The sequence below is a fragment of the Lissotriton helveticus genome, chromosome 3_2 (genome assembly GCF_964261635.1).
Source record: "Lissotriton helveticus chromosome 3_2, aLisHel1.1, whole genome shotgun sequence".
Lineage (NCBI taxonomy): Eukaryota > Metazoa > Chordata > Amphibia > Caudata > Salamandridae > Lissotriton > Lissotriton helveticus.
Genome location: NC_136062.1, coordinates 247074917 through 247096020, shown reverse-complemented (window position 1 = coordinate 247096020; position 21104 = coordinate 247074917). Strand labels below are relative to the sequence as shown.

Genomic DNA, 21104 nt, shown 5'->3' with positions numbered 1-21104 from the left:
TGCCTCCTGACTGCATGGACATCATAAAGGAGGCTAGGCGACCTACCACCAGGGCCTGCTACGCGGCAAAATGGAGGCGTTTTGTTATCTATTGCTCCAATAATAACATAAATCCACTTGATGCTTCCACGCAAAACATCATCGGTTACTTGCTGCACCTATACAAGTGTAATCTAGCGTATAGTTCCATCAGGATACATTTAGCTGCAATGGCGGCTTATCTTCAAAATAGACAGCACCTATCCCTTTTCAGAGTGCCAGCCATTAAAGCTTTTATGGAGGGACTGAAAAGGGTCATTCCTCCAAGACACCCGCCTTCGCCTGTCTGGAACCTCAACATAGTCCTCATCAGGCTCATGGGCCCACCATTTGAACCTCTTCACTCTTGTGAGATACAATTTCTCACATGGAAAGTGGCTTTTCTGATGGCAATTACGTCGCTACGACGAGTTAGCGAGCTGCAAGCCCTCACTATTCAGGAGCCTTTCATTCAGATACATGCTAATAGGGTTGTGCTGCGCACCAACCCTAAATTTATGCCCAAGGTAGTGTCACAGTTCCATATTAACCAAACTATTGAAGTACCTGTATTCTTCCCAAATCCTGATTCAGTAGCGGACAGAGCACTACACACACTAGATGTTAAACGAGCTCTCCTGTATTACATAGACAGGACTAAAGATTTCAGGAAAACTAAACAACTGTTCGTTGCCTTCTCTCCACAACACAAGGGCAACCCAATCTCTAAATCAGGTATAGCCAGGTGGATTGTTAAGTGCATCCAAATCTGTTATCAAAAGGCTAAACGCACGTTAACAGTTCCCCCAAGAGCGCATTCCACACGCAAGTTAGGGGCATCCATGGCTTTCCTAGGTAACATTCCTCTAGAGGATATATGTAGAGCAGCCACATGAACCACCATACACACATTCACCAAACACTACTGCGTGGATGTGCACTCAAAACAGCAAGCTGCTGTAGGTCAGGCTGTTCTCAGAACTCTTTCAGACTGCTGCAGCTGGCACGGGCAACCGCCGCTAAGGAGGGTACTACTATTTATTCTATGCATAGATATAAATTCAGCAGCCCACATGCCTCGAACGGAATATGCTACTTACCAGTATGCATCTGTTCTTGGCATGTAGGGCTGCTGACATTTATATCGCCCGCCCTCCTCCCTGGTGCCTGTCGCAGCTGTAGCACTCAGAATTAATTCAATTATTCTCATGCATGGTCATCACTTACTATATCACACTCCATCTCTGCCACAATGGCGAAAAACAATCTGAGCATGGAGGGGATGCCCATGCGCACTGTAGTCCAGGGGAGGAGCCACCTATCTCGTGATACTTCGAAGACTCTTCCAGGACAACAATGTGCAATCATCCGGACCCAACACTAGGCGGCGATCTATGCATAGATATAAATGTCAGTAGCCCTACATGCCAAGAACAGATGCATGCTGGTAAGTAGCATATTCCTTATCATTCAACAAAATGCTTAAGTCATACCCTTGGCTTTTAGAGCAGGCCACAACATATGTCTGTGTATTAAGTCAGATGTCCAAAACATTGTTGTGTAGTGTGATAACTTAGGGAGAAAGATGCAACTGTTTTTGTTCCTTCTCGGTTTACTCAAGAAGGGATCTTGAGAAAATGGGAAATTAGCTTTTGTTAAGGACTTTATAACCCACCATTTTTAGGTGGAGCCTATCCCATTCTGAAGGAATGGATAGGGGAGAATTTGAGTGTTGCATCAGGAAAGCTAAACCAGCCGGCGGATTTCCACAAGTGCATGTGATCGTGAACGCGCATCCGCCTGCTGGTTTAGCTTTTCTGATGCAACTCTAACCGTCCCTTCAAAGGGATCCGCACCGCCCCCTGCTGCACGCGCTTTCCATCCAGCGTGGCATTACCTCCGCTTATCAAAGCCGGCATTCTTCCCTGCAGCGACCATCTGGCTCGCCTCTCTACTCCTCCCTCCTGGCTCCTGCAGTAAACAAGCTTCAAAGAGGCTGCTATCATCATTCACACCTCCCGTGCTTAGCAGGCAGAACGGTGCCAATTTGCCTTGTTTAGAGGCGTAACCCACATTTTGTTGAATCCATAAATGTGAGTGTTGCACTTGTAACAGGATTTCCTCACCCAGACACTTGTATGCGTAAACCGAGGGTTGAAATGCCCTGTGATTTTCTGTGCATTCAGAAATATACAAGTTTCCTCTCTGACCCCTTCCAACCCTGCAAAGGGATTCGGAACATCCTGAACATTGGTGGCTGTGTAGTGCAAGGTGTTTTCTGTGATAAAAAATTGTTTCGCTCGTGGAGAAAACAAATCTCATTTGCATTCATACTTGCCCGTCAGATGAGGAAATATGACATGCAAACACATGTAGAAAATGGAATTCACAAATGAGGCCATTGTTTTCCCGGAGTACACCTGGAAAGATTCAACGGCCACAGGTTTGCAGCTGCACTTTTGGAAACTTTTTTACATCCCTAAAAATTCGACATTTGCACCAATGCGAACGCTCAGATCTACCATTTAACTTGAGAACTGGACCCTGGAAGTCCTGGAAAACTACAATGAAAACGACCTGGGTTGTTCCTGCAGCTTCTACCACCAGCACAGACATGGAATCTATTGGAATCTACCTGTCCATGGCAAAACTGATTCTCGGGTTCATAAACTCAGTATCAAACTCTGGGAATGCTCAGCTCTATAAAAGAAGCAGTAGGTCAGGATTTGCTAGTAAACTATCACATAGTTTGCTTTGTCCCCCTCTGCAATGGGATTCTTATTTCTTCTGGTCAGTAAAAAGTGTCATGTCATGTCCTGCTGCATCTCCCTTACTTTCGTGCAATGTGCCTGCCGCTTCTGAGCCGTTTTCAATATCCCCTTGGAAAGCCCTTTCCTCTCTTGCTTCCGTAAGAAGGTTACCCTACCCCATCTTCTGACTCTTGCGAGCCACGCTCGGCTTGGATCTAAAACATCTGAAGCAAACACGCTTAAGAAACTGACTACAAGTCCCAGAATGCAATGAAAAGGCTCGCATTGGATGACCTGCCCAGGCACTGAGTTGGGGAAACCTAAGAGCTCTGATACCGGCTTAAGCCAGCGTGACAAGAGGTATTTAATGGTCCACAATGGAAAAGGGAACCTCTTCGAGGAATGTCCCTTATCAGAGTGAAAGGACACCTGGGGCCCCATCTTAGATGATTCGCATCACTCGCTCTTTGCATTTTCCTGTCCCCATGGTCCATTTGCAGCCTCTTGGTTGGGCTGAGAGTTGGTGGTTAAGTAACTCTCCATAGCCTAATGTTCTCCCTTTCTGCTCTGGAAATGACCTTGATAATTAGGCCCAGCAGCCAGACGAGCCTGTATCCTATTGTCATGCCTATCTGGCCGTTTGAATAATTAAAACAAATGAATCAGTGGAATGCAGTGAGGGTTGTTAGTTCCTGGGGCCTTCGGTGGGAAGCAGGGATATGGTGGGAGTGTCCCACCGGAGTTGGATGCAGTCGGTTTTGGTGTAGTGAACCCGTCTTTCAAAGCTGCTGTGCCCATCTGTTTTTAGGTCTCATCTCTTCTATCACCCTCACACCCCCTCTCACCCTCACACCCTCTCACCCTCAAACCCTCTCACCCTCAAACCCTCTCACCCTCACACCCACTCACCCTCACTCACCCCCTCACCCTCACACCCCCACACCCTCACTCACCCTCACATACTCCTCTCACCCACCCTCACCCTCGACTTGCTAGCTGCAATCTACATCAGCTCTGCACCCTCACCCTCACACACCCTCACCCACCCTCACACACCCCCTCACCCTCACACCCTCACTCACCCTCACATACTCCTCTCACTCACCCTCACATACTCCTCTCACTCACCCTCTCACTCGACTTGCTAGCTGCAATCTACATCAGCTCTGCTTTGCCTCTAAATAGGTTGATCCCTCACAGACTGTGCTGACTCTACCTCTCGTGATTCTGAAACTGACCAACGCAGTCACCATGCAGTCTCTTCTCTCTGGCTGATGTCTGCCCTACCACCATTTACTTCGGACCCTCACCCTCACACCTCCTCACCCTCACACCCTCTCACCCTTCATACAACCTCACATACCCTCACTCACCCTCACCCTCACAACCCCACACCCTCCTCCTCACACACCATCACACCCCCTCACCCTCACACCACAACACCTCCACACCCTCGCCCCCTCACCCTCACACACACCCTCTCCCTCACACCCCCTCACCCTCACACCCCCTCACCCTCACACCCCCTCACCCTCACACCCCCTCACCCTCACACCCCCTCACCCTCACACCCCCTCACCCTCACACCCCCTCACCCTCACACCTCCTCACCCTCACACCTCCTCACCCTCACACCCTCTCACCCTCACACAACCTCACATACCCTCACTGACCCTCACACCCTCACAACCCCACACCCTCCCCCTCACACACCATCACACCCCCTCACACCACAACACCTCCACACCCTCGCACCCCTCACCCTCACACACACCCTCTCCCTCACACCCCTCACACCCTCACCCCCCTCACATCCCCTCACCCCCCCACCCCCCTCACATCCCCTCACCCCCCCTCACACAACCACACACACCCTCACATACCCTCACACACCCTCACATCCCCTCACCCACACACCCCCTCACCCTCACACCCCCTCACACCCCCTCACACCCTCACACCCTCTCACCCTCACACCCTCACCCTCACACAACCTCACATACCCTCACTCACCCTCACAACCCAACACCCTCACAAACCATCACACACCCTCACCCTCACACCACAACACCTCCACACCCTCGCACCCCTCACCCTCACACACACACCCTCTCCCTCACACCCCTCACACCCTCACACACCGTCACATCCCCTCACACCCCTCACCCTCACACAACCACACACACCCTCACACCCCCTCACCCTCACATCTCCTCACCCTCACATCCCCTCACCCTCACATCCCCTCACACACCCACACCCTCACACACCCTCACACAACCTCACATACCCTCACTCACCCTCACACCCTCACAACCCCACACCATCACACCCCCTCACCCTCACACCACAACACCTCCACACCCTCACACCCCTCACCCTCACACACACCCTCTTCCTCACACCCCCTCACCCTCACACCCCCTCACCCTCACACCCCCTCACCCTCACACCCGAGCCTCACCCTCACACACCGTCACGTCCCCTCACACCCCCTCATCCCCCTCACACACCCACACACACCCTCACACACTCCCTCACCCCCCCTCAACCGCACTCACTCACATACCCTCACCCTCACACCCCCTCACCCCCCCACCACCCTCACACCCTCACCCACCCTCACACACCCTCACCCCCACACCCACCTCACCCTCACCCTCACACACCCTCACCCTCACCCCCCCACACCCTCACTCTCACACACCCTCACTCACTCGACTTGCTAGCTGCAATGCTACATCCGCTCTGCCTCTAGACACGTTGATCCCTCACAGACTGTGCTGACTCTACCTCTCCTGATTCTGAAACTGACCAATGCAGTCACCATGCAGTCTCTTCTCTCTGGCTTATGATGTCTCCCCTGCCACCATTTACTTCGGACCCTCACACCCTCTAACCCTCACACAACCTCACATACCCTCACTCACCCTCACTCACTCTCACTCACACCATCACCCTCGCAACCCCACACCCTCCCCCTCACACACCATCACACCCCCTCACCCTCACCCCACAAAACCTCCACACCCTCGCACCCCTCACCCTCACACACACCCTCACACCCCTCACCCTCACACCCCCTCACCCTCACACCCTCACACACCCTCACACCCCCTCACCCTCCCTCACCCTCAAACCCCCTCACACCCCCTCACACCCTCGCACCCCCTCATACCCCCTCACACCCCCTCACCCTCACACACTGTCATATCCCCTCACACCCCCTCACCTCACCCCCCTCACCTCACCCCCCTCACCTCACACCCCTCACCTCACACCCCTCACCCTCTCACCTCACACCCCTCACCCTCTCACCTTCACACCCCTCACCTTCACACCCCTCACCTTCACACCCCTCACCTTCACACCCCTCACCTTCACACCCCTCACCTTCACACCCCTCACCTTCACACCCTTCACACCCCTCACCCTCACACCCCTCACCCTCACACCCCTCACCCTCACACCCCTCACACCCCTCACACCCCTCACACCCCTCACACCCCTCACCCTCACCCACCCACACACACCCTCACCCTCTCACCCTCACACACACTCACTCACCCTCACATCCCCTCACCCCCTCACACACCCCCTCACCCCCTCTCACCCTCACTCACCCTCACCCCCAACACACTCCCGCACCCCCTCACCTTCACACCCCCTCACACACTCACACTCACATACCCTCACCCTCACACCCCCTCACCCTCACACCCCCCTCCCTCACACCCCCTCACCCTCACTCATCCTCACCCTCACTCACCCTCACACACCCTCACCAGCATAGCATAACAAAACATAGCATAACAAGACACAGCATAGCATAACAAAAAAAGCATAGGATAGCAAAACATAGCATAGCATAACAAAACAAAGCATAGGATAGCAAAACAAAACATTGCATAATAAAACACAACAAAGCATAGCATAGCATAACAAAAGACAACAAAACACAGCATAGCATAACAAAACACAGCATAGCATAACAAAACAAAGCATAGCATAACATAACAAATCATAGCAAAACAAAACATAGCATAGTATAACAAAACATAGCATAGCATAACAAAACAACAACAAAACATAGCATAACATAACATAAAACAAAGCATAGCATAACAAAACAGCATAACAAAACATAGCAAAACACAACAAAACATAGCATAACAAAACACAACAAAACGTAGCATAACAAAACACAACATAGCATAGCGTAACAAAACATAGCATAACAAAACACAACAATACATAGCATAACAAAACATAGCAAAACACAACAAAACATAGCATAGCTTAACAAAACACAACAAAACATAGCAGAGCAAAACAAAACATATGATAGCATAGCAAAACATAGCATACCAAACACAACAAAATATGGCATGGCATAGCATAGCAAAGCATAGCAAAACAAAGCATAGCATAATAAAACACAACAAAACATAGCATAGCATATCAAAATATAGCATAACAAAGCATAGCAAAGCAAAACATAGCATAGCATAACAAAACGTAGCATAGCATAACAAAACACAGCATAGCATTGCATAACAAATAAAGCCGTAGGATAGCAAAACATAGCATAGCATAACAAAACAAAACATAGGATAGCAAAACAAAATATAGCATAGCATACAGCATCACTCCGCACCGCCACAGCATCACTCAGGGGCACCACAACATCACTATGCGCTACCACAGCTTCACTGAACGCCACAGCATCACTCGTTCGCCATCACAACATCACTCAGCGCCACCACAGCATCAATTTGTGCAACCATTCAAAAACACATGGTTCAAATATGTTATCTCAATGTTTCAAGCTTTATTACAATTGTAACAAAAAGATGTTAATATTTCACTTCTGTTCTTGGATTTTCGTCACAATAAAATACACTGAACATAATCTTCCCGAAAGTTATTTACAAAACTTTAAGCTATTGTCATTATAAATTACAATAAGTTTTATTTAAGTATTAATTCTTGAAAAAAAATTAAAAGCCATTGTTATTTGTAATATTAATACATGTAAGTCACGTAAATACAACACATATTGCATTACAAATGCTATAGGTGTCACATTTGCGAAAGTTATAACTATTGGCATTGTAAATGACAAAGCTATTAATTTCGCTATTTTCAAAAACAAAACATAAATAAATAATGTCATTACAATACCAATAGCTCAAACTTTCCTAATGCGAGACCTATTGCATTGCAAATGCTTGTTTTCTTTTGTCCTTGGGTAACGCTGCACCTAGAGACAATTAATTTTCCTGTATTGAGGTTTTTGTTACCATGTGCCTTAAAAGAATGTGTAGGTTGTTTAAGTATGCGTTTCATTTTCCAATATCATCTTTACTTTCAGATGTAATGCTGGGGGAATATCAAGGAAACAAAGTTGCAGTGAAATGCATAAAAAATGACGCTACTGCCCAGGCCTTTGTGGCGGAGGCTTTGGTAATGACGTAAGTGAGGAGTAAGCACTCGTGAAGGTGGATCTAAGTTACAACTGTTGCAAGTTTAATTTTCTTGAGTGTATCTGGTCACATTGTGTTGCTGATTATCTATATTTTACTGTAATACATTTCATTTTTTTTCAAACTGTGCTTTATTCATATGTATGTACTGTACCCTTTGCCCTCTCTTCTATGTTTACTTTGGTCTTGTTTCTCTTCCTAAGTTTTCCTTTTCATTGTGTTGATAATTCTTTACCCACCTGACATTGATGTACACATCCGAAAGTGTCTCAAATGCATTTTGCCATCCCCGTGAAGGGTCATGTGGTTCTTAAGTCCATTCTTTACTTTACCTCACATCTACCTGCCTGGGTTCAGTCCTGGGTCCACCTACTTTCTTGTCTCCTGGAGCTTCTTGATATTTTGCCTTATTCTCAGGTCTCAGTAGTTTGTACTCTCCTTAGTTGTAATACTTGGTCTTCATTCCAATCTCTCTTTGTGGTGCTCTTTCCATACTTGCTTCCTTCCCACAGTTGTAGTCTTCCCTGCTCAACACTTTACTGAGGTATTAATACCATCACATTGTTGCATCATATTGATCTCTTGTTCCTTTATAGGCAGCTTCGGCATAAGAACCTTGTTCAGCTTCTGGGGGTCATTCTAGAGGATAATAGCAGTCTCTACATAGTTACGGAGTTCATGGCCAAGGTGAGTTCATCTTTCTGAAGGAGAGATGTATTTAAGACACCTCGCCCCCTACCATAGTATCCCTTTTTCTCCTTGCTCACTGTGCAATGAGAATTGGAAAATTAAACTTCTTTCTTGCAATTCTTAATTTAAATTTTAGGGCAGCCTGGTGGATTACTTGAGATCACGGGGTCGTGCAGTGCTTGGGGGAGAATGTCTTCTAAAATTCTCTTTGTAAGTATTGATGCTATGAGGGATGTATTGCTGACTATAGTTCTTTATTGAAAGAGAATTGTACATCATTTTCTGTGTACGTGGCATTGTGTAAAATCGTGGTAAGAGGCAGTTGCCTTGTGAAAGCATTTTCTTTATGCACTGTGCCTTTTTCTTTCCTCTGTGAAACATTTCTTTATTATGAGCCCAAGCGGGCCTCAATGACCCCTATCACAAAATTCATAACATAAAGCATTAGAAAAGAAAAAATGAACTGTTTACAGTGGATTAGGTATCTCCTCCAAGAGTTGAGGGGGACTATAATAGCAAAAGACCCTCTTTTACAAAGTAACGCCTCTGCCTAATGATTTCACCTTTGTCACTTCCTGCGATAGTCAATACCACAAGTCAAGCCTCAAACCACAAGATTTTTTAGGAATCCCTCCATCTGATCGTTAAGTTTGTAAATAATTTTTGCAAATGTTGGCAATTGGAACGGAACACATCTTGAAGCCTTGAATCATATGTATGGAAATTTGCTGTCTTCCACAATCTCAAGGTCCCTATTTTAGCTACAGATAGTTTTGTTGAAAACCTCTTATGAGGTTGATACATGATCTCTGGAAAACCTGATGTATCGTGAAGTAATACAGACTGTGCATCCAAATTCCCCTCTGCCCTGGGGCATATTTTAATATATAGTCCTGTTCAGCAGCGCTCAAGTCTCCCACATTCCCATAAACTGTGTACAAAGTTGCAGTCAGGTTTTGTGTATTGTCAACACAAGGACTGGTTACATTTTGATGGCTTTAATCACGAGGGGGACAATCTAAAATATGCATATTTTAATCATATCTCATTCCTTTATTGAGGTTACGCGTAATCATCCTAGTCCGCATCCATGAACTCTAGTTAACCTGTGTTCCTGCCAATTTCTCAGGCTATGACATGAGGTATAGAAAACTCAGATTTATGTATGATTTTAGGAAGCCCTCAGATGTCAGGTCCGTCTTCAGGAGGCCCCTGTCTCTCTAAATTCTCAGTGACTTCTTGGCACTGTCCAGAATCTCAGCAGCATCCCATATCTGATAGAGACATCTAGCCACAGATCCTTACTTTAGAATCTTTCCCACGCGCGAGACTGGATGCTGATATTTTTTCCCCATAGCACGTCTGAGGGTCGGTAGAGGGCACAGTGCGCCTCCATATCGACATTGTCCATCGGATGTGATGTTGACAGAGTTCATACACCTCCCTCGCTAATGACAGTTCCTTCTTTTCTGCATCTGCAATGCATATCTGGAGCAGTTTGGGGGGGATTTTTTTGGCACATTTCTACTTTTTGTTGAGAAAACAGTGTGCTTTTTGCTATGTCTTCGGGGTTTAAACCCTGTGGATCTTGTGACGCGGATGTCGATCACAGATCCTCATACCATCCATTTGTGGTGCCTCAGAGAACACCATGACTCAAGGAGTGCGGATCATGTAGGCGTCTTCAGCCGAAGGCGTTGAGAGAGCATTGTATGAAACTTCTGGTGGGGCGGCTGTCTGATGCACCGTGTCATCGTCAGTCTTCGTCGAAGTCCAGAGACTGGTCGAGGACTTGTTCTGGTGAGGGGCGGTCGACGTAAAAGAAGGCTCCGAAGTGCCAACAGTTGAAACGTAAGTATGTTTCCCAACCTTTGTTTGTGCAGCATTCACATGAGTCCAACCAGCATTTCCCTAAATAACCTGGAGCCAGGGCGATTCTAGCTAAAATGTGGGAATATTAAATTTTCCTATATAAACATTTTGGGCCCTTCTCTTGTGTGCCTTCGAGTCCCAGTGAGGGGAGAGGTGCCCTCGGTGACAGTTTGCGTCTCTGAATCCATTATCGGATCTGAGGCTGCGCCAGTGCGCAGCACTTTGAGATTCACACTGTCGGGGTCGTGGCAGCCAGTGACATCAATGGCACCGATCAACACCGAAACTATTGGTCTTTCCAACGTCGATACGACGCAGCAACGGCGTCTGATGCGACGCTCATTGAGCTGTATTTTAGGCAACTCTCCATCTTCCCTTATGCAACCTGTTTCTGCTTCTCCTATGGAAAGGCACAGTTTTGCATGTGAAGGTGAGAATATAGGTTGTCAAAACCCTATGGACCATTCTGTCCAGTCTCCTTTGGACGAACATTAGCTGACTGAGCTGTGTGAGGCTAGTAGACTTAAGTCCTCTCCAATTTCAGATTTACTTTCTCCACCTGTTTTTTTTTTCTTTTTTACAGGCGGCGCGGAATTAAGACGTTTGAAGACCACTGGCATAGCCTGAAATATATGCCTTTTGATGTTGTATCTTTATTTAGTGAACATGCTGATTTGGCATTACCGCAGTTCAGAGCTGGTCTGTGTGACAAAGCCACCTAGACAGCTCTTTGAATGTTCTGGTGAATACTTTCATCTGATAGACTACTAGCTGCAGATTCCTTAACGTACAAGTTACTTACCTTCGGTAACTGTGTGTTCGAGGCATGTGGGCTGCTAAATTCATATCTTAGCATTAGATCGCCGCCTAGTGTTGGGCTCGGATGATTGCACATTGTTGTCCTGGAAGAGTCTTCGAAGTATCCTGAGATAGGTGGCTCCTCCCCTGGACTACAGTGCGCATGGGCATCGGCTCCATCCCCAGATTGTTTTTTTCCGCCATTGGGTTCGGATGTGGTCTCGACGTCTTACTGTCGGAACCAAGAAAAACTAACTTTTAGCGGCCAAAAGGCCTCGATTTTCTTGCGTCGGTATTGTCTGCGCACGGTCTCGAGTCTTCCGTCTCTTGGAGCCGGAATAAGCGGAGTTTTCTTCGCTCTCGGAACTTTGAGGCCTTCTCGTCGCGACACGACTGCAAGCCTTTTCGGACATGGAGCGGAGCCCGTTTAAGTACTGCCCGCTCTGTGGGTCCAAGTACCCACACATCGATCTACACCCCGTGTGTAACAAATGCCTTTCGCCTGACCACGACGACGGCAAGTGCAAGTTGTGTGCACAGTTCCGCTCAAAGAAGACTCTCAAGCTTCGGCGCGCGATGCGCATGGAAGCTAAACAAGCGGCCCCGGATCCGGAGAACATCTTCGGCGACCAAGACGAAGAGGACCAGGGTCATCATCTCCAAATCTCCCCACCCGAGACGGAGGTCGAGGCGGATCCGGGAGACGACGACGGAGTCGCGGGTCAAGGCCTTGAATACGTCGAGGAGGTAGGAGACGACGATGAGATTTATGGGGCCGCGGCGGATAGCTCAGCGGACGAGCTCTGCCCCGGGGGTTACGAGGATACCGACCGGGACACGGGATCGCCTGTCGGCCTTACCCAAGACCCGTTGCCGCAAGCCACAGCCCCGCCTTCGGGCCCGGCCACGGACTTACTTGCTGGGCAGACTGTTTCGAAACCGAAACCGAAACCATCGGGATCGACAACACCTAAAATGGCCGACCCGAAAACGAAACCGAGAGTTAAGGACTCGAGTGTCCCTAAGATGGCTGCCGTGCCGGTGAAACCGACGGTGCCCGCTACCCCATCGACTCCGTCGACCTCCGGTCCGCAGAAGTCGAAGAAGTCCGTCGATTCCGATGCTGCGAAATCGAAACCGACGCCAGAGGAGGGGTCCTCCAAGAAAGATGGTCGGCACGGGACAGCGGCTACGACGCCGTCAAAACCCGCCAAAGTCGGCTCCAAGGAGGCTACGCAGGCACACGGAAAGAAGTCTGTGCCCCGAACGCAGGAATCGGAGGCGGTAAAGACAGGATCCGCGCCCAAAACGCACAAGGCCCACAAGGACGTCGGATCCGAGGGGAAAATCAGACCATCCTCGTCAGTGCCGACACAAACTGTGAGTGTGCCGTCCCCCATAGCCGAATCACTGAAAAGAATCAGGGAAAAGGCTTTTGCCCCGTCGGCTCCGATACCATCAACGCAGCCGCGAAAGGACACTCCAGAGAAGCCGTCTGGGAAACTTCTCTTTGTTTTGCCGCCGAAGGAGGCGCCAAAAGCATTTTCAACCAAATCGGCACCGAAACAGGTGATTTCTTCACCGACTGGCCCACTTCCACGTCAGATACTCGAATCCGAGGACGATTCGGAGCATTTCATCGACGCTGATACAGGCAAACTGACCCTCTATAAGAGGAAAATCACTTCGGAGCCAGTGGACCCCTATGTCATCCCACTAAAGAAGAAGAGGGTGCCCCTTGACGCCTCAGGCCTCACGGAACCAATCCAGCCTCCTCCGAGACGGAGCCCTACTCCCTCCCCAGAACACTCTGCGGGTGAGGGGTATGATGAGGACGAGCAGTACAATTTCCCAATCAATGAACCTGATGTGCAACCAGATTCATATGATGACACTGGTGACCAGAACACCCAAGGTGCGGGGCAGGACCCGCAGCCTTTTAATGCACGGGCATCCCCGACTGAGGATTCAGCAGGTTTTCATGCACTACTCGAAAGGGCGGCAGCCAATCACGATGTGGACATGCATGCCGACCCTGTTGAGGAAGACTTCCTTTTCGACACTTTTTCAGTCTCTGAAAGGACAGTAAAGACACTGCCTATGCTTAAAGGGGTCCTCAAGCATGCTGGGGACATATTTAAGGAGCCTACGAGAGCGAGAGTGGTCAACCCTCGCATTGAAAAAAAGTACAGACCTGCACCTGCAGACCCCGCATACATTCGGGGACAATTGCCACTGGACTCTCTTGTGGTCGCCAATGCCAGGAAACGTGCCAACTCCCAGACTACGGGTGAAGCTCCTCCCCCGGATAAGGAATCCAAAGTGCTAGAGGCAGGGGGCAAAAGAGTAGCTGCACAGGCATCAAACTTTTGGCGCATCGCCAATACACAGGCGCTCTTGGCGCGTTATGATAGGGCGCACTACGACACCCTAGAACAGATTGTACAACACCTGCCTCCACAGTTCCAAGAGGGCACAAAACTGCTTATTGAGGAAGGGAAGCTAATCTCAAACGCAGCCATCAAGTGTGCACTTGACGCTGCGGACACAGCTGCTAGAGCTATCAACACTAGCGTTATGCTGAGACGACAAGCGTGGCTCCGCATCTCAGGGTTTAAACCGGATATTCAGACAACAATTCTTAATCAGCCAGTCAATCCTGATAGTCTGTTTGGTCCGGATGTTGACACCACCCTAGAGAAAATAAAGAAAGACACAGAAACTGCTAAGTCTATGGGGGCCCTACAGTCACAACAGTTTCGTGGCAGCAATTTTCGTCGCTCAGGTGCACGTGGAGTCACCAGAGGACAAATGGGTCAACAATCCCAGTTCGCAAAAGGTGGGGCACAATCCTCGTTCACTAAACAGAACAAGGGAGGTTACAGGAATAACAGCAACAGAGGTCGCGGCAGAGGAAACAACAGCTCCCGCACCTCTACTCCCAGCAAACAGTGACTCTCTGTCACTGCCCCCCGACCACCTAACACCTGTCGGGGGGAGACTGCAGCAGTTCCTGCCCGTCTGGAGAAACATCACCACAGACAGGTGGGTGCGACAACTAGTCCAGTATGGTTATTGCCTAGAGTTGAAGTCCACTCCACCCAACATCCCGCCGAGGCAACGGCCTATGTCCGCAGAGCACTTGCTCTTATTGCAGCAGGAAGTAGTGGTGATGCTGCAAAAGGGAGCAATCGAGCTCGTGCCGGTGGGGGAGGAAGGCACGGGGGTATATTCCCTGTACTTCCTTATTCCAAAGAAGGACGGATCTCTCAGGCCCATTCTAGATCTACGTCCCCTCAACCTGTACATACTATCAGAACATTTCCACATGCTTACACTGCAACAAATTCTTCCCTTGCTAAACCAGGGAGACTTCTTAGCAACCTTAGATCTCAAGGATGCTTATTTCCACATTCCACTACACCCGTCACACAGGAAATACCTCAGGTTCACTATTCAAGGCAGGCACTACCAGTTCAAAGTCCTACCCTTCGGAGTCACAACAGCCCCGAGGGTGTTCACCAAATGTCTGGCGACAGTAGCGGCGCACCTCAGGAGGCAGAACATCCATGTCTACCCCTACCTAGACGACTGGCTCGTGCAAGCCAAGTCAGAGCAACAGTGCGCCGCAGACATGTCGACTACAATTCACCTTCTTCACGATCTGGGTTTCTCCCTGAACTACCCAAAATCGCATCTTCAGCCGGCGCATGTCCGGCAGTTCCTAGGTGCAACGATCGACACCCTGACGGCCATGGCTCAGCCAAACCAAGTCAGGATAGACAGCATGCAGGCTCTGATCCAAAAGTTCAGGCCACAACACTCACTTCCAGCGAGAGTGTTCATGCAATTGATAGGCATGATGGCCTCCTGCATCTTCATAGTCCCTCACGCACGGCTACACATGCGCCCGCTCCAGGAGTGCTTAGCGAATCAGTGGACACAGGCTCGTGGGCAATTGACAGACCTAGTGTTGGTTACCAGTCGGGCATACGACTCTCTGCATTGGTGGACTCCACACAACCTTTGCAAGGGCCGACTGTTCCAAGAGCCCGTGCCGCAGATTGTCCTGACAACGGACGCATCTCTCCAGGGATGGGGAGCTCATGTGCTCACTTACACAGTGCAGGGACTATGGACGACGCAGCAACAAAAGATGCACATCAACTATCTGGAACTGATGGCAATCTTCATGGCGCTCAAGTCCTTCATTGTACATCTGTGCAACAAAGTCGTGCTAGTCCGGACGGACAACATGACCGCGATGTACTACATTCAAAAGCAGGGAGGCACCCACTCGCCACAGCTGTCTCATCTGGCTCAGAGCATGTGGAAGTGGGCCATTCAGAGGAACATTTTCCTCATGGCAGAACACCTCCCAGGAAAGGACAATCAGATGGCGGATCTGCTCAGCAGATACAGCCATCAAATGCACGAGTGGGAGATACACCCATCTGTTCTCCACCCGTACTTCCAGCAGTGGGGTCATCCGGAGATAGACCTGTTTGCCACAGCAGAGAACGCAAAATGCCAACTCTTTGCCGCCAGGTTCCCTCACCCACAGTCGCAGGGGAATGCGATATGGATGAACTGGTCAGGCAAATTTGCGTACGCTTTTCCGCCAGCCCCTCTAATACCGCTGGTCGCAAGAAAGCTAAGGCAGCACGAGATGACTCTCATCCTGGTTGCTCCAACGTGGGCGCGCCAGGCTTGGTACACCACGTTCCTCGAACTCTCAGTGGTGCCGCATCAAAGACTGCGCCTCACGCCCAGTCTTTTGACGCAGAACCATGGAGACATTCAGCATCCAGATCCACACCAGCTCAACCTGGCGATCTGGCTCCTGAAGTCCTAGAGTTTGGATACCTTAACCTACCTCCGGAGTGCATGCACATCATCAAGGAGGCGAGGAAACCAACTACTAGAGCATGCTATGCTGCAAAGTGGAAGCGTTTTGTCATTTACTGTACAGCCAATGACATCAACCCGCTAGGTGCATCTATCCCCAACATCATCTGCTATCTGTTGCATCTTTACAAGTGCAATCTAGCGTACACTTCCATTCGGATACATCTATCCGCCATAGCGGCTTATCTCCAGAACAGGCAGCACCTCTCTGTCTTCAGGGTGCCTGCCATTAAAGCCTTCCTTGAAGGTCTGAAACGAGTCATTCCCCCAAGAACACCGCCAGCTCCGGTGTGGAACCTCAATGTCGTTCTCACCAGACTGATGGGACCGCCATTTGAGCCACTGCACTCGTGTGAACTCCAGTTCCTTACGTGGAAAGTAGCTTTCCTTGTAGCTATTACGTCTCTGAGGCGTGTCAGTGAGCTGCAGGCGCTCACAATCCAAGAGCCATTCATTCAAATCCATCCAAATAGGGTAGTGCTACGCACTAACCCCAAATTCCTTCCGAAGGTGGTGTCACAGTTTCATCTAAACCAAACTATTGACTTACCAGCATTCTTTCAAAACCCGCAAACGGTGGCGGAAAGAATGCTCCATACCTTAGATGTACGGAGGGCGTTGATGTACTACATAGACAGAACACAACCCTTTAGAAAGACAAAACAACTCTTTGTTGCCTTCGCACCACAACACAAAGGCAACCCGATTTCCAAAGCAGGGATAGCCAGATGGATTGTTAAATGCATCCAGATATGTTATCAAAAAGCCAAGCGCACTTTAACAATACCCCCCAGAGCGCACTCCACACGCAAACTGGGGGCATCCATGGCTTTCCTAGGGAACATTCCTTTAGAGGATATTTGCAGAGCAGCCACGTGGGTTACACCACACACCTTTACTAAACACTACTGTGTTGATGTGCATTCCAAGCAGCAAGCTGCTGTAGGACAGGCTGTTCTGAAGACACTTTTTCAGGTTTCTGCAGCTGGCACGGGCAACCGCCGCTGATGGAGGGACTGCTATGTATTCTATGCTAAGATATGAATTTAGCAGCCCACATGCCTCGAACTGAATATGCTACTTACCAGTATGCATCTGTTCTTGGCATGTAGGGCTGCTAACATTCATATCGCCCGCCCTCCTCCCCGGTGCCTGTCGCAGCTGCAGATATACTATTGTATTTATTCATTAGCATGGACATCCTTTACACTTTTCACTCCATCTTCTGCCACAATGGCGAAAAACAATCTGGGGATGGAGCCGATGCCCATGCGCACTGTAGTCCAGGGGAGGAGCCACCTATCTCAGGATACTTCGAAGACTCTTCCAGGACAACAATGTGCAATCATCCGAGCCCAACACTAGGCGGCGATCTAATGCTAAGATATGAATGTTAGCAGCCCTACATGCCAAGAACAGATGCATACTGGTAAGTAGCATATTCAATCTGGTGGAAACGATTCTAGCCGCAGATTCCTTAAAGTAGAATTATCCGCAAGCGTAAGACTGGATCCGGAAATTTTTCTTTGCCACAGCATCTCTGCGCGCCGGGGGGCATTACCACGTGACTCCGCCCTGACGTCGTCCGCGGGTGTGACGTCAGCAAGGGCAGATAAGCCCCAACCCGGCACGCCGACATCAGTTTTAGCTATCACAAACAAAAAAAATTGAAAATATGGGAACAATGTGCAAAAAAATTAGATAAACAGAACCAAATGGTGAGGAACAGCACCATCCGGAAGAGTGCCAGGCAGTGTGGCACCGAAAGTCATAGAAGGGAAGAGCAGAGCACAGCTACTGCGGAGCAACCCTGCAAGTAAATACAACATCCTCCCAGGGGGCAGGAAAGCATGTGAAAAACACCACAACAGGCGAACAGGGGGTTGCAACCCCATCTATTAACAGTGAGGGACAAGAAGGTCAGAACAGAATGGTAATGCCAATCCACCCCCAAAACAACAGCAGCAAGGAGAGGCGCGGTCCCTGGAAAGAGCTTAGGTTCAAGGCACAGCCAAGAGACCCCAACTAAGAGGACTGCAGAGGAATCAGAAATTTCAAGCAATTAAAAGGGAGAAGAGCATGAGTAGGCCCCACACTGGAAGACCAGTGTGCAGGGACGCAGAAGTACCCATGAGACCATCAGCCAATTTCCAGAAAGGAAGTAGTGGATCAAACGGACAGAACGAGCATCCCACTAGAGAGGAAGCGGAAGAGGGCACTCGCAGAAGGCAAAATCCCCTCAGAGGCAGGCGAGTGCAGAAGACCAAGCTGAAGGTCCTCGCAGAACGGGGAGAAAGGGCGGATTGTGAAGGAATCTGCGGCTAGAATCGTCTCTACCAGAAACACCGTTACCGAAGGTATGTAACTTGTACATCTGATAGACTACTAGCCGCAGATTCCTTAACGTAGAAAAGATACCCTAGCCATACCCACAGGGGACGAGGGGCTGCGAAAGAGCCCCACCAGCGTGGAGGAATACAGGGCCCCAAAAGGGGATGTGTCATTGGGACCAGAAGGACGGTCCATCCCCCACCAAGCAGAAGGAAGCAAGAACGAGGTGAAGGGAGGCCACAATACTTCAAGTCCATACAAGGTACAAGGGACATCCGCCAGAAAGCCCCGGAGGGACAAACCACGCCAGAAGAGTACCGAGGAACTCCCAAGGAGAAGAGGTAGAAATTGAGGCAGAGCCCTCCACAGGAGAACACACACACACACAGTGAAGGGGACCGTTAAACCGACCTCAGCCTCGAGCCAGCGGACAAGGCAGGGACGGCTCCACAGTCAAGAAAGGCAGGCGTGAGAAGAAAGACGCAGTCTCGCAAGGCTCCAGCCTAACAAGAAACAGGAGGAGCACAAGGGCTCGCTCCAAAACCCCTGGCTGCAGACCAGAAGGGCAGGCGTGCACAGCCATCAGCTGGCAAGTACCATGAAGCCGAGCACCCAGACCAAGCAGATGGCAAGACGAAGGCAAAGACCAGGAAAATCCAGAAGAACCCGTAAAGGAAGACCGTTCCGGACATAAACAGGCCCACGAAAAGTGGGACCAGTCAGAAGAGAAGAAAGGCATAGGATGGATGAAGCTGTCAACCAGAACACAGGAAATACTAGGAAGCCTATCCCCTTTTAAGCCAGACAGAGGCCCAAGCCAAACCGCCGGACAAAAAGGGGCGGAAACACCACAGCACAACTCCGCAGACGGCATGCTAAAGCTGGTCCAGCGTTGCAGCTGATACTGAAAATGACAGAACCCGGAGCAGCACAAGCTACGCCCAGACAAGATCAAAGAAACCGCACCAGCGGTATACAGCGATGACAGAAAAGGTGAGGAACCTACAAAAAGGGGTCCACACCCTCCCAGCGTAAGACAAAGCTATACAATAGCTACAAGTACCCCACTTAGGGTATGACATGTCCCAAAGAAAACATGGGAACCACTCTTTGGGAAAAAATCCTGCAGCAGAGAACCAAAACATAAGACCTGCCGTAGGAAACACAGATCGCTTCGCAATCAGCCAAAAAATACACACTTGCCAAAAGTGGCTGAACCATCAGCCAACAGAAGAGAGGAGCCAACTAAGGGACCCGAAGGTTCAATAACCCACACAGAACATACAAACGGGCCACTCATAACCAGATGCCAGGGAGCAGGTGGGATAACGCCTCCCATCAAGCCCCGGAGGACCAACAAGTCGACCTACGGAGGGGGAGGAGGACGGAGTCCCACAAGGAGACGCTGAATGGGGGAGTCCGCATGAGTGTTAAACAAAAAAACAAAAGGACCCCATCAAAGGGTAGCTCAACCAAATGCTCCCTAATATTCTCAAGAAAAACAGCATCCCGAAGCCAAGCTTGGTGACAGAGGGCTACAGAAGTGCCCATAGCACGACCAAGAGCATCAGCAACATCCATAGCCGCACGAAGTATAAACTCGGCCAACTCTAGACCATCCAACACATGGTGTTGGAGATCAGCACGGGCACTCTCATGGGGGACATGAGAAAGAAGGGACTGCACAGAATCCCACAGGCTGGAGGTAGCCCTTTGCCAACACACGAAGAGTGTTGAGCGCCCGCAAAACAGCACTGGATGAGGCGAAGATGTTACGCCCCCATGAATCCAGCCAACGGGCCTCCCGAGAGGGAGGAAACAACACCACAGGCAAGGACGGAAAAGCAGTCTGCAACAGAGAGCCCTGACTAGAACGGTGGAAGGAAAGGCAGACTGGGTCGTGCGGAGCAGGACGGTGGCGATGCAGGAGCGGCTGAGGCACTGGATCACCGTGGCAGGACGCCCCCAAGCCCCAGAAGAGAGTTGTGCAGTGACGCTTCAAAAGGAAGAACAGCTCCCGTCCAACTGAGCCCTGGTGGAAAACTTCCAAGACTTGCTCCCTGGCATCTGGTTTTGAGTGGCCCATTTGTATGTTGTGTGTGGGTTGTCGTGCCTTCAGGGTCCCTTAGTTGGCTCCTCATTTCTGTTGGCTGCTGGTTAAGATTTTTTTATTATTCCATAAAAATGATAAAAGGATAGAATTAACCTCATGAAAATTGTTTATCATGTCAAGTTTAATGAGGTGAGTATC

The 21104-nt window shown here is 49.6% G+C and overlaps 1 protein-coding gene across 3 annotated transcripts in view; it reads left to right on the top strand.

Annotated features, from left to right (window-relative positions):
* Window positions 1-21104, top strand: part of CSK (C-terminal Src kinase) — a 797455-nt gene that overhangs the window by 657126 nt on the left and 119225 nt on the right. For all 3 annotated transcript variants that reach the window (XM_078685133.1, XM_078685131.1, XM_078685132.1), the window contains 3 exons: window positions 8143-8242; window positions 8851-8941; window positions 9081-9154. In XM_078685133.1, coding sequence (XP_078541259.1) covers window positions 8143-8242; window positions 8851-8941; window positions 9081-9154 — 265 coding nt within the window. The remainder of the gene's footprint in view (window positions 1-8142; window positions 8243-8850; window positions 8942-9080; window positions 9155-21104) is intronic.